The sequence below is a fragment of the Aplysia californica genome, unplaced genomic scaffold (genome assembly GCF_000002075.1).
Source record: "Aplysia californica isolate F4 #8 unplaced genomic scaffold, AplCal3.0 scaffold00028, whole genome shotgun sequence".
Lineage (NCBI taxonomy): Eukaryota > Metazoa > Mollusca > Gastropoda > Aplysiida > Aplysiidae > Aplysia > Aplysia californica.
The window spans coordinates 963009-977975 of NW_004797298.1; the positions used below are offsets into that span (position 1 = coordinate 963009).

The 14967-nt window shown below is 39.2% G+C and overlaps 1 protein-coding gene across 2 annotated transcripts in view; it reads right to left on the minus strand.

The window, feature by feature from the left end:
- Positions 1-14290, minus strand: part of LOC101853908 — a 45206-nt gene extending 30916 nt beyond the window's left edge. Inside the window, exon 1 of one of the 2 annotated variants that reach the window (XM_005091336.3) lies at positions 13961-14290. In XM_005091336.3, coding sequence (XP_005091393.1) covers positions 13961-14048 — 88 coding nt within the window. In that variant the 5' untranslated portion in view covers positions 14049-14290. The remainder of the gene's footprint in view (positions 1-13960) is intronic. The other variant, XM_005091335.3, reaches the window with a different exon arrangement.
- Between the last annotated feature and the right edge of the window lie 677 nt (positions 14291-14967).

Below are 14967 nucleotides of genomic sequence, written 5' to 3' on the forward strand. Positions count from 1 at the left end.
CAAAGTTAAGAAGAGAAACTTTTCAAAGAAAATGTGGACACTTCAAGAACATAATCATCATTCCTTCCTCGCCCACTTTACTTTTCCTTTTTATTCACCCAATCCTTTTTATCGACAACAACAATAACAACAACAAAACAGCAAACAGCAACAATATCAAACCGTTCTTTGAACTATTTCTTATTACAACCAAGAGAGAAGAATTTCGAAAAGCAACAAACACTTTGTCCTAAGTTATATAAATTATTTATTATAGTTAAGACCTTATCTTCAAAAAGCCCATTATTTCTGTGAAGACGAGAAGGGATGGGGGAGGTTGTCTATGGAGCGATTACCACCCCCCCCCCCAAATAAAAAAAAGAAAACGAAAAAAAGAAAAAGAAAGAACAATTCTTTCCTTGTGAGGGCGAGGAGTTGTGGAGAGAGGGGGTAGAGGGTAGGCGTGTGTCTTTTCGATACGATGAAAACCAAACAGTGGGTAATGGATTGGTATACAGAAGGGAACATTATTGGTAGCTGTCGTGACGACGCCAAGCTGAAAGTCTTTATCGTAGCAGATGGGGCCTCCCTACTTTTATTGGAGTTCCAAGATTCTGTTTGCCAATCAGCACGTAAAAGTCTCATATGAATTCACCAGCACGGTAGGAATGAAGAGGGCGAGTCTTAAATTTGTCAACTACAAAATTTGTTTCTTCTCAACGTGAGCTGGTGATGTAAATACGATTAAACTTTGCCGAAACTAAAAGTCCGGACATCAAATCAACATCATGTTGGATAATTGGAAAAAAAATACTGCCATATTTGACGGGGATGAATTTTAAGTATAATAAGGATATTTATCTTTTGGATGTGCAAAGGAAAAAAATTGCAAAATGCATAATGATATGTTTCTTTTGTGTTCTTTGGACACATTTTTAAAATCCATTACACATCATGCAAAGGTCTTATGTTAACTATTATATTTTTTAAATGGTACTGTGAATGTCTCTAACTATTTTTAGACAGATCAATAACATGAAAAAAATCCTCTGAACTAACCTCCAAGCTAAGGAAACTCGGCATGCGACTCGACCCCGAAAATTCACCAAGTGAGATTCGAAACAAAGTATTCGTCCTTCAGGTCTCTCTTGCTACATACTGAACTAACCGCACACCCTATCGGAAATTTTTTTAATCCAAAGGTGGAAGGAGAGATCACAAAAATGAGGAGGGGGCGGGGGAGGGTGAAACCTTTTTTCTTTTGGGGAGAGGAGTAACAAACGGTTTATGCACGGACATGGTCTTTTATTTCCGAATCTCCAATAAGCAGTTAACTACATAAGACGGTGTCCTTATATGACGACATAGATTAGCGTGATGGACTGCTGTTCCTGAAAAATAAGTCACAAGCAAACGCGAGATTGTATTAGTGAGTGAACTGACCTCACACTTTAACATAATATGCTTTTCTACGTCATCACACTCTACTTTACTTCCGCCTGGAGAGTAAGTACTTTGACACATTATGACAATGTCCTCTTCCCCCCTCCCCAAAGCCGATTTTTCAAAAGTCTTCGGGAAAAAATGATGTCGTCGATATCCACCAAGCGGTAATAGAGAAATAGTTGTTTAGAAGATTGTCTTTGTCACTGACTTGAGAAAAGACCGTAAACAGCGCCTTGTTTTAAGTTTGGCGAATTCCTTTCGCTTTAATTTTTCCAAAGAAAGGAATCAGATGATTTATTGCAGCCTGTAAAGAGCAATTTTATTTTATTTTTTAAATAGAAGCAAGCAAATGAGGGCGCATTTTCTTTTCAGGTGCAATTTTAACTCACCATTAACCGACGCCTTCCTTCCTTCTAAAATATCTTTCTATCCATATTTTGACCCGTTTGAAGATTTTGGTCCCACTTTTAGTTTCACTTAATAGTAAATACTTATATATTCATTTGGAGAATATTGATGACTGTCGCAATAGAAGCCAATGGCCACAGACGATAAAACTGCGAAGACCCTTCTGCATACATCTAGACATCTGAGGGACATGTAACCCCTTATTATGTTATACTATGTGTCTCAGAGGAGGAGAGATGACTTCCGAGTAATACGGACTGTGCCGGTCTGCATAGCTTTAAACATGTCCGAAGTTATGACCTCTACACTTTTGCCATCATCTTTCCTTTACTAACCTCTCTGGCGTCCTCACATCCACAAAAAAAAGATTTTTTATAGCCAAAGTGCACAGGTTGTATGATCTAGACCGCACTTAGAAGCGTTTCATTGCACCCCAGACACTCGTAGCAAAGACAAGGGTTTAGCATTTAGACGGCCAATGAATATCGTCTAGAACTGTAATACATGTGATAGAAGCTTCGAGTTCTTTAAAAAAGATATTGTATGTCATTGATACATTATGTGCGGCATTCATTGTGTACAGCTGTCCTATACGTTTTATCCAGTGTTATTTGAAAATAATGGTCATGCGAGAAGACGAACTATACACGTATATCCAAATTAGGCAGAAAGATATTCAACAGCGCACTACACCAAATGCACTGTTTTCACCCTTCTTGTTTATTATATTGGCAGGACCAAAAGGTTTTTCTCAGCCTTGCCCTCTTGTCTTTGAGTCTCCTGTTATGTTTCTAGATTTTGGTGTTGGAAAGAAGAATAATGTGCGTGTGTGTGTGTGTGTGTGTGTGTGTATTTGTGTGTGTGTGTGTGTGTGTGTGTGTGTGTGTGTGTGTGTGTGTGTGCGTGTGTGTGTGTCGTTGCATGTTTGTGTTTGAGTGTGTGTTAGTGCGTGAGTATGTGTGTACAGATAGTGTGTAGGAGTGTTCGTGTGTGAATGTATGTTTTTGTGCGTTAATGTGCTTGTGGGGATGTTTGTGAATATTCATTGTATAAGTGTGTATCCTTTCGAAATATAAATAAGGTAAGGAGTTTCTGTGGACGTGGGTTAATGCCTCCCTTACGAGGTGAAATGATTCACCAATCGTGGCTGTCAAAGAGACAGCCCTGAAATTGCATAGTTCAATAATTGTGGACGACCCCACTCAGTTTCTCTTATAGAATTCTCATTGCTTATGCTTAGTGTGATAACGGCACCCTGTGGAAAAATATCGGTGCCTGAATAGGCAAACATCAAAAAGAATTTTGCACCCCCCCCCCCCCCAAATTCCCCACATCGACCATAACGACCACGATTTGTTTGTTCATTGCCGGAACAAGTACAGTTAAGATTTGTTCAATGAATCGGTTTGTTTTTCGGCGGTCCACTTCGAATCTTAGAGAGAACAGTGGGTGTGTATATTGGTGGCAGGGTTGATGTTACTTACTTTCTTTTACTGTTTCATCCTCTGCTGCCGTTAAGCGTCGATGGGAGATGCAGTTTTCTATGGTAGGACAGCTGGCAGATCTTTCAATTGGGATTGTACAACTTCTCAGGGTTTTTTTTAACTCTCTCAGTCCACCTACATTGACCCAAACCCAGATATCCCATACTTTGCCGTTTCCACCACCCCCGACGGGGATAGAAGGTTGGACTTTGGGAGGTAGAGTTAATGCACTGCTTCAACATTTGAGTTCTTTTGGAAAATAGAAGCAGCTCCGAAGATTTGTCTCTACACGAAACCACCAGTTTAATAACTAAATAAGTCAGACCTAATGCCTTTGATTACAACACTAGAGATCTGTTCTGCTCAATTGTTCCAACATGCACATACCGAGTAGCTGTACTGTCGTTGATAAGTTGTCACGTTGCGTCCCGCGCATGTTACACGACGAGAAAGATTACGCGTTCTGAACTATGAACTTTTCACGTTGTCACTTGATCTAAGCTCTTATGACTCAATTATCAGATTTCTTTCCTTGGTCTTTGTGGGTTGTGTTTGTTCCTGCGTGATTATCCTGCCTTAATGTTGAAAACCCCCCAGAAATTACACGTAAGACCAAAACAAAAGCAGCTGGAATTGCGACCCCACTCCTTACCAAACACCACCCTCCCCCCCAAAAGAAAAATTACTCTAGATTAAAAAATAAATCCCTAGTCCACTGGACGGTAAAACACTGCTTCTAGTGAAATACCACAAAATAACCCCTGTACTTATGTGTGTCATTCTATTTATTTAATTTTTTTTAACCTTTTCAGTATTTTTCGAACCATTGTATCCCTCTGTGTCTTACAGGGTATTAACTCAAAGCATAACTAAACGTGAATGTACAGTCCAACGGTTAAATCCCATCCCCATCTTCTTCTTTCGCATCTTCCTATCTATACCCGTGCTCGTCGCTCTTTTCCTGACATTGTTTAAGGCGTTGGCACACAATAGAAATCAATACAATTTTCCTTAGATTTCTCGGCCTGCCACTTTTGGTAATAGCTTGCTTTCGGGCGACACGAGTGAGTGAATCCTTTCTTTCTCTCTCTCTCTCTCTCTCTCTCTCTCTCTTTCCATCTCTCTCTCTTCTCCTTCTTTCTCTCTATTTTGTTTTACTTGATTTTCTTTTTTTCTATTCAACTCCTCCTTGTCATTCCCGTCTCTCTTTTCACATTCCTTTCCTCTTTTTCCACCCTTTTCTGTTCATCCTCCCACAAGACATATCGACCCTGAGGCGTATTACAATCTTACATACACGTGTTTATTCGACAAATATTTATTTTCTCCTCCTACAAGTGAGTTCAGTTTTATCGAACAACTAGTCTGCCCGAGCTTACCCTCCAGCCATTTATAAATTGTATTTTGTATGAGATCAACGCCTGACAAAAATGCATCACTTTGTGGGGGGTTAAAAAATGGTTATAATATTTTTTGATGGATATGGCCAACGACCTTCGGTCTTCAATCTGGACAAAAGAAAACTCTTGAATAGATATGCAGGCATGGACAAATCGCTATTTTAGAATTACAAAGTTCTATCTGATATTTTTATCCGTTTTGAGGTACTATCTGCTCAGTCAAAACTGTAAGATTATTCAGATTCGTTATCAAGATATTCAAAGAATTTCATTAGAAAAAGCTTAAAGTGTTGTGAAACTCAATTGTTTAGGTTAAATTTATCTAAACTAAAATCTAGATACTGAGCAGATAGAACGTTGTAATTTTAAGATAACGAAATGAAACGCCTACTAAACCATATTGATGGTGAACTCAATGCGGACGCACATTCTTCTACTTCTAGTCTTTCGACAACGCATAAAGACGCGCTGATTAGTGCGCCTAAAAAAGCAAAGCATAACTTCGCTACTCATACAGCCTTTTCAATTCTGTCTCAAAATGGCTAATAACAACAAGCATGCACTAAAATGTGCAAATACGTGTTTATAATGTGTATATGATGGACCGATATGAGCCACAACATTGCCATTGGTCTGCGCTGCTGATTAGTCGCATGTGTTCGCTACGTCTTCAAAAAGTAAAGATCAGTACCTTGACAGGGGAGGAGGGGTGGGGGTGGTGGAGGGTGGAAGGAGATGGACTCTGATGACCGGACAGCAGGCCATAGCTGCCCCTGTGCCAGCTGACGGTCTCTCTAGTCCAGAGATGTGTAACAGGCGGCCTCTGAGCTACAACGTAGGCCGGCGGTCCAGTCAGTCTGTTTTGTATCTATCTTATATATATATATATATATATATATATATATATATATATATATATATATATATATATATGCATACGTAAATGTGTGTGTGTGTGTGTGTGTGTGTGTGTGTGTGTGTGTGTGTGTGTGTGTGTGTGTGTGTGTGTGTGTGTATATATATATATATATATATATATATATATATATATATATATATATATATATATATATATATATATATATATATATATATATATATCTTATGTTATAGATATTATAGATATCCTATATTATAACATCGCCCACAGCTCTGTCTCAGGTCTTAAAAATCAGAAGCTAACCTAATTGTTCTGTGTCTTCCCACTGCCTTTCAGTATGGCGAACTATTTCACATACAAAAGGAATAACTACTTTACCCCTGGAAAATAGTAAAAATGTGACATAAAACATCACCTTTTTAACGCAAACAGTTTCAATTCATTTTTACATTATTCTCGGCCCGTTGTGCATAGTTTATTCCTTCTGCTAAAGCAGTTATATCTCAACAATTTGATCGAATTCAAAACCTTACATGTTTCAAAGCTTAACTTGTCACTCACTGCTTCCGCCTGCAAATCACACATTATTTTCAATAACAAATAATATACTTTTTTCTCTTGTCCTTCCCCGAATCACTATCAATTTCCTCCATTTTTCAATCATTCACTTACAACACGCATTCGGAATTTTCACACCTAAGACAAGATCCTAAAAGATGACATATTTCGTCGGAAATCTGGATTGCGTGACACATGATTCACACGCCTCCAACACAATAATTTTTGCTAATTTCCGAAGCAATATCAGTAGGAATCGCTGGTCCTGAAAACAAATCCGGCAGTGGTGGTGAGAGATTGGAGAGGGTTTTCCGCCGGAAAGCAATAAATGACACATTCTATTTGAAAACTAAAAAAGATCAGTTTCAACTACTCCCAAAAAGTCTCTTGGTATCATCATTATTGCTCTGCGTTTCTTTCCTTTAATAAAAACTTTCTCGTCTGCACGCAGTGAAGCATGAAACGTAAATGGTGAGACGAGGTTTTAAAAAATTAATGAATTCGGTCAGTGCACATTAGTGCGGGTGCAATAGAATTTTAGAAGTGAGCTTTCCTTATTCGTTCAGCGCAACACGATTGCGTTATTCAGACTAAAGTGTGTTTTTGATTATTTTGTCTGGTCGAGAAAATCGACTCAGCAGCAACACTTTCGGGCAGGTTAAGCAAGCAAATGAGAAAAGGGTGTGAGAATCGGTCATCAACTTGAATTTCAGCTCTAAAACAGATTATTCATCGACCTGAGATGACAAGGCTCTATCTGATTTTGAAAGCCTGATCTGGTATACGTCATGTGGTATGTAATCTTTCTTTTGTCCACTTTAATAAATAACGAGAATTTGTATGAGAAAAGACATCCAAACTTAAAGTTCCTCTCCAAAGAGCCGAACCATGCAGAGTGCAAGCGTGACAATTGCTCATCAAAGAACCCAAGCTCAAGAATACACCATTGGTGATTTAAATTTTGGTCACACCGACAATAACCTGGCGTTGTGCCAACTGAACTCACTGAAAGCCCTCATTCTTCCCTTCTGATGTAGAACACTTGTGTTAGAAGCAAACTGGGACAATGCTCAACACGTTCACCCCCCGACTCGGTGGAATTCATTGCTGAAAATTACATTTCATTTTAAAAAATTACATTTCATTTTTAAAGGTTATTCTATTTTGGGCAAACGAAGAAAGCCCCGAAACCTTCCAAAACCCATCTTGGTTCTTCCTGCAACCCTGCTTGTGGTAGTGGGAGTGTCAGTCTAACTGGAGTTCGAAAGGGGGGGGGGGTTAAATTATTTTTTTTCTTAAGTTGCCTTTCATCAATTTTTTTATAAGCTCTTGTTCATATTGCTGGTTTGTGGTTTCAGATCGAGGAAGGAAGGAAACAAAAAAAGTGGTCGTGGGTGTGTGGGGGGGGGGGGGTGGGAGGGGGGGAGGAGAAGGAAGGTAGAGATCAGTTTCATAATTATAGTTTGTATGCATCTACATAATATAGTGATAATGACAGGCAATCCCCCAAAGGAGGAGGAGTAACTCCATTCAACGCCTTTCTCTGCACAAAATGTTTTCAAGATTAAGCTGAATGATTAGAGTAAAAGACGGAGAACAAAAGACTATTCATTTCTAATAATAGATGTGTGTGGATGCCATTTCACCTTTGAAAGGATCGAAATTCTTGCCGACCTACAGCGGTCGATTTGTCATCCTCTATTCCAAGTTACGGAACTGGAAAGCAGAAAATCATTTCTAAAAGCATGCACGATACGTCACTTATATCATCACACGTGTTTCGCTCATCCATAGAAGAGGAAATAAAACGGGGGGGGGGGTGCATTTTTGAATCTTTACAATGGATCTGATTCTTTGCCGCAAATGAATTCACGTGCCGAGTCATCAATATGAGAAGTTCACATTTTCTAAAACAAATAAACGAACTCACTACAGGCAATATAACGGGGCTCTAGTGGCCTGGAGGTTAAGGTGTTGGCCTCTCATCCAAATGTTCCGGTTTCGAATCCGGGTAGCGAAAGAAAATCTGTTTTCCTCTAAAATTGTCTCCTTTCACATCCTTTCCTGTTCTCTAGCATTGTTCTGTCGTCTGCTTTCGTCTCCTCTTTCTGCCCCCACCCCCTCACCTCCTTTGCCCCCTCCTCTGAGCTCCTGGCTCTTTCTGCTGCCTTTCTATTGCTTTTCCTTGGCACCTTCTTACTGCTGTCTTTCAGCCACACCCCTGATCTTCTGGTAGGAAAGATCTGCATCTATCCTTCTCCGACAAGGGCGAATAATCTCGGAGGGTCCGTGTGCAACTTGCGCACATTAAGATCCCTTGGTGGTCTAAAATTGGTAAGAGCAGGCTTTGGCTGCCACCCGGGCAAAATTCAAAATTTCCTACAAACTGAAAATGTTTGATGTGTCCTGCGCGCTCATCTGACCTTATGCCATTGCGAGCGCCATAAAACACTTACCAACATACTAACAGGCAATATAACCAATAGCAGACTCTCTCCCTTTTAGATTCGTCTTGCCTCTTCCCAGAGCGATGCGTTGTATTTTGAAAAGTAACCTTCATTAAGGGAAATAAGTTATTTCCTATTAGTTTCTCTCGTTTCGATATGGCAACCTATTCTCCAAGTACCTTCCCACTCAGCTCGTACTGGCCATGCAAACCCTAAACAATAATGGATATATATCGAGGTCATGATGTTTTAGTATCTATTAGTGCAATGCATTTGGGCTATAAAAAGCAAGAGTGTAGGAAGCCTTATTTTTATAAATGTCATAATTTGTGCGTATCGAGCAGAACACAGCCCTTTACGGGTTTGAGCAGTCTTGTGATCTCTTTTAATAGTCTGCTGAAAGAGATTTGCTTCCCTGCAAAAATATGTTCCATGCTGTTTGCCTTACTATTAAGGAGGACGTAACTTAAACACTAGGCAAAACAGCTTTGTGAAGGCATCAGTGGCCACGTCTGCAAACCGGTATCCCTATTGAACCAAGGTTGTTAAGAACAGCAATATGTACCCTTGAGTTTCTTTATGACAGATATGGACTTCCCTGAAATCGAAAGGGGTGCGGCTTTAACTTAAATTCGTTTTGGTGATTCGTGTTATGGAAATATGTCATGCTATATAGTCTATATATTTATAAATTTATAAATTAATACATACATATCTATTTTATGTATAATTTGCATACATATGTTAAGAGGGGGTGGGGTGGGGGGGGGTCTGGCCACTTTTTTAATTACCTCTACACTCCCATATTCACTCATTAACGGTATTATTTAACCACTCTGTCCTCTAATCCCGTAGCTATAATCACTAATTCACCCACTCGCTCTAAATCTCTTTACACTAATTAATTCCGTATTTACTCTTTCACATATCTTTCTGAGTCATTTCCTCCAAGTAAGATTTATTACCCAAAATATTATGTGATAGTGCACTTACCTACCTGAAACCTGAAATACGGATTCCGTCATTCCCTTCAACACAGAGGTTCCCACACATGAAAAAGACCCTTCCCACTCGCTCTAATATTGACACACCTATGAAAAAAAGTGTAGTTTTTTTTAAAAACGCGTCTACTTTCCATGTTTTACATACACTTGAATACAGCATTCGTGCTTCTTAGCAAATTAAGGGAAGACCTGCATGCTTTTTCAAAATCCGTTATGCATAGACTAAGAAGCACGAATGCTAGATTCTTTATTCGGTTTGTCATGATGCTGCATTTACAGCAATTCGTGCTCAATGTTTATTGCTGTCTTAATTTTCCCGAACAGTACTAATCAGAGACGGCTATTCATCACGGGCCATAGTCTGGGTAGCACTGCAATTCGCACATTAGAAGTCCTGACTAACCTTTTGTAAAATCCGATCCCACAATAAAAGAAGAAGAGACTGCTATGACTTTTATGTTTCCGGTTGCTTAAAACGGTTTGAAGGAACCGTGTTGATGGGGGCCAAGTAGAAAGATTGGATGCTGATAAACGTCTACCTTTCCAAAGTTCTCTCATTTTGCTATCCCCTCTCTTTGGAATTAATTTGTATTTGTATAATTGCATTCAGCCACAGGCACACTTTGGACCATTCAGCCTATTAGGACTAAACCTAAAACTAAATTAGATACTAAACTTTTACAGAAAAACAGTCTCTCGACTAAATTATACCTTAACGACATGAAACGTAAGTCTTGTGAGGGAGGGGCAAAGAGAAGAAGCACAATGTTACACGTGTCAGTTTGTTCCAGTTCAAGCCTATGTACCCATCTACGTCAAGCCTCTCCAATACTCGAGGAAAAAATAGAAAGAAATATCGGCCAAATCCTAAGCACGTGCGGAGACCTAAAACTCTGCTAGAGCCCGAAGGACCTGCTACGAATAGCAGCCTTGCCACAAGAGGCTCGGGTGTCCATTAAAACAAAATGTCAAGAAATGTTTAAAAAGAAATAGTCGCTATTGTCTTAGAATACTAAATTTCAGCTTTTCTTGATAGACAGCTTCACAACGAAGTATTGAGCCAAAAGAGAGAATGAAATACACTTGATACTGTTCATCGTTCTGACTGACTGCGTCTGTTTCTTCCTTTCCAGAATGGCTGATTTCTGAGTAAGCTCAAGGTGTATGTTCCCTTGTGAATATTCAAAGATGATTTTGCTAAAAATATCTGCATGTAAAGTGATAAGTCTACTTAGTATTAATTGCGTAATGTACTCATCCTGTTGTTTCTTGTCTCTACTCATCTCATCTACTGTCTCATGAAACATGCAAATGCGTTCTATTGTTGTAATTTGACAAGTGAATAACCGCGATACATCCTTACCAATTTGAACATCTTTTACTTACCTTTAGACACTATCACTACAAAAACAGAAAACTTACTTTGGACATTACATTTTTTGTAAAGCTAGAACGTGTTTGCGGCAAGATCTATGCTTTCACTGCTCTCGATTTTGGCTTTCATCGTTTGTCTGAACTTAACGTACGTCACCCTGTTATAGAAATTTAAGCTGAACTGAATGTGATAGCTTCATGTGGCTACCATCTTGGTTTGCGTTTCTCTCTCTCTCTCTCTCTCTCTCTCTCTCTCTCTCTCTCTCTCTCTCTCTCTCTCTCTCTCTCTCTCTCTCTCTCTCTCTCTCTCTCTCTCTCTCTCTCTCTCAGAGAAAGCACCGGACTTCCATGGAGTTAAGAACCGCACCGGACTTCCATGGAGTTAAGAACCGAACTTTGGCATTAAAAGACACATCTTCTTTGTCACTAACGAACAAAACATTAGGAAAATCTAATAGCTTCCCTGACGTCATACGCCCTCGTCTTATAGGTCGGCTTTAAAGTCCCACAGACATGACAAGAATATTGTGACAGCGACATGAAACTGATGATTATCAAATTTATTGGACTCTTGCTCGTTTCTCGAGATGTTTTAGCCATTTCCAGGGCATTTCTGGGAGATGTGTAGGCCCGCCTTTGCTTTACGCATCTATATTTGAACCACACTGGGATTTGAAATTTAAAAAATATATGTTTATAGATGCACACACACTATTGCACGAGGACTTTAAAAAAAAAAGAAACTTTTTTGCAATGTAGCTAGCACAGTTTTGTTCGTTTTTTAAAATTATTTTTTGCATCGGTGTGTATTTTCTATTGTTATACTTGTCTCAGTTTTTAGCCATTGTAGGCGTGTTTTATATTATTTGTACATATTTGTTGTTGGTGTGGTGTGGTCATGTAATGTAGTGTGTTGTGGTGTGGTGTGGTGTGAGGGTGTGTGTGTGTGTCGTGTGTGTGTGTGTGTGTGTGTGTGTGTGTGTGTGTGTGCGCGCGTGTGTGTGTGTTGTTGTTGTGTTGTTGTGGATTGTTGTTGTTGTTACACGTATTAAGTCATACATTTTCTTATTTCTTTCAAATTTATTAAATGCCCTCTGGGTATTCTGGGGTCCTACATGTTTGTCTGAGCATCGGGCTTTCGGCCAACCTTTTAATCAGCAGTAGCTATCAGACAGCTATCTTCTTTTCTTTCACGTTTATAAATAAATGTTTTCTCAAACTACATTATTATATTTTTTAAGGCGGGTTACATGGTACAGTAATTTGAGAAAAAAAAAAACTAAAAGGAAAAACATCAGGATGAGGTGACATTCAGAAGTTGTTGACAGGAACTTTACTTTACATTTAAAAATTGAGTGTGTATGTGTGTGTGTGTGTGTGTGTGTGTTTGTGTGTGTGTATGTGTGTGTGTGTATGTGTGTGTGTGTGTGTGTGTGTGTGTGTGTGTGTGTGTGTTATATAGGGTCTGATCATCTCGTCTATGTGTAATTGGCCGTTTCGTCATCTCTTGACTCAATATGTAGAGTAGACGGATATAAGTTGAGAATAACATAAAAGATAGTGAAGCAAACGATATGAATTTATGTTGGCTTAAGAAAGGTTATATTTGCCAACTACAATAACTAGTTCTTGGGGTCAATCTTAAGGGCTACGTCAAAAAGGCCACTAGTATTTTATATGCGCGGGCAATTGTTATAGGAACCATTTGTACAAGTTGATTCAGTTTAAGCAAAACCATGCCGACGCACCATTTATACAGCCTTTTATTAGCCGCGTTTTCTCACCGGTTAAAACTGTTACACATAATATGTTAAAACAAGTGTTTCATTATACTTTTTTTATTTTGTTCGTTTAAGAAACCATATTTTTATGTTGGGAGGGGAAAGGGATATCAGATAAGTGCAAATCTGAGCCCCCCCCCCTCCCCCCCCCCACCCTTTACATAAAAAGGGTTTATAAAAACCTTTTTCAGAAATTCAAATTATATTTTTTTACATGATATATTGTCTCGCCCAAAATGTGGTGGGTTTGATAAGCATGATTATCTGGAAACATTTTTTTCAAATCGAGAAGGGCCTCATAGTTTTATCAAACTTTAGGCAAATAATGATGAATAAAAAGTCCAGGAAAGTATAAGAGGTGAAAAAAAAAATTATGAGCAGTGAATAATTTGTCATAGATGTCGACTGTTTTGGTCGCTCGTAGCAAAAATGCACGAGAAAGAAAACCTAAAAATCTTTGTCTATATCGATTTTACCCTTTTATTTATAGAATGATTTAAGCCCTTATCTAAGCAATTATGATCGTCTAGGAAACAGGCTGTTCTGATCCTGCCTGTCTGACACAACTCCGAGTGGGAACTTCTTCCCTACGCGGGAATTGTACGGACGTCCTTTGCGTGCGGTAGCGTAGAGCGCAATTGTGACATTGCAGGCTCCGATTATCTATTTCACCCACGACAGAAACAGTAAGGATGAGATGAACATCTTGGGATGTTTGATAGCGAGGTAAGATTTAGAACATGTAATGGTAATCATAAACTCGCAATCAACTTAAGTCGTTTGTTAACTTATTATTTCCTATCGCGTATTTAAAAAGGAAAACTCAACTTGCAAATTCGAGAAGATGTGACATTTTAGAGATAAAGGAATAATGAGTGTTAATCTATATGACTCTTTAAAAAAGAAATCCTAATTCGAAATTTTCGTTAGTTAGTTTGTTTTCTATTCAGCTATCGTGCAAAGTTAACGACGTCGAAGTTCAAAAGTGCTGAAAGAATTATAAACCATTACAAACATGAAGTAAGTAGGAACAAGTATCATTCTTTAAAAAGCAGAGAAAAAAATATGTCCGTTCACGTAACATTGAAAACAAAACTGATATTTCGGAGAAAAAAAAATGAATAAAACTTGTGTTAGGGAGACATATATTTGAAACAGATAAAACACGTTTTATAAATAAAAAGTAAGTCAGCCCCTACCTTGTGAGTGGGCTAAGGCAACCGTCGTTAAAAGGACAAAGAGGAGAAGATATGGGGTACAAGAAGTGGATCTCCTTTGCTTGGTCATAGTGCAGGTCTGAACTAGCCTCTCTTGGTTTCCTGGTCAAGGATCTTTTTGAGCACTTTCCTACGACTCTCCAGCTCCGCGGGACGCTGCTGCTAACTCTGAGTGGGATCTGAACCGGATCTGCTGCTTTAGGAGGGCGGAGTAGGCGGCTTTGGCTGCTTCTTTTTATGATAATACGCGTGGTGCATTCCGTGAATCGTGTACCGTGTACCCGCCACTCTCTCGCTTTCCCTCTGGCTGACGCCACCCCACGGGTTTTGCATCATCGGGCCTCGCTCTCGCTTGTGATGACGCCACGATCCTCGACTTTCGACGCCTCTTGACGTAGGCTTGTTTGGCCTTGCTGCGTGGTGAGAGTGCTATAGGTGCTGTCGATATTATGAGGCGGGTGTTGAAGTGCTGCTCCAGAAAACAAAACACCTTTACATTAATTCTAATTTTAAAACCATCACTATTATCTTCTTATTTTTATTTCTCTCGCCCAATCCTCCCTTAGTTTTTATCTATCTATCTATCTATCTATCTATCTATCTATCTATCTATCTATCTATCTATCTATCTATCTATCTATCTATCCATGGATAACGGTTAGGCACTTTGTTGTCACATGCAGGAGACCCGATTTCGATTCCCGAGTGGGGAGAATTTTTTCTTTATCGAGTGTCTCGGTTTTTCTGCTGGGGTATCGTATTCTTTTAAAACCCTGTTGGCTCAGATAGGCAGGATCGGAAAGCTGCCCCTTAAAATGATCTAAATCGTGCCGATGGGGTGTAAAGAGCACAAACATTAACAAATTAACATATTATATTTTCTTCTCATTTCTTTCTACAGGCAAAAAGCTGGGTCGTTGGATCGTATCATTTTATTGGTTGTGCCGTACGACCGAAACAGGCAAAAACCAAGCTGAAAACTTGAATGA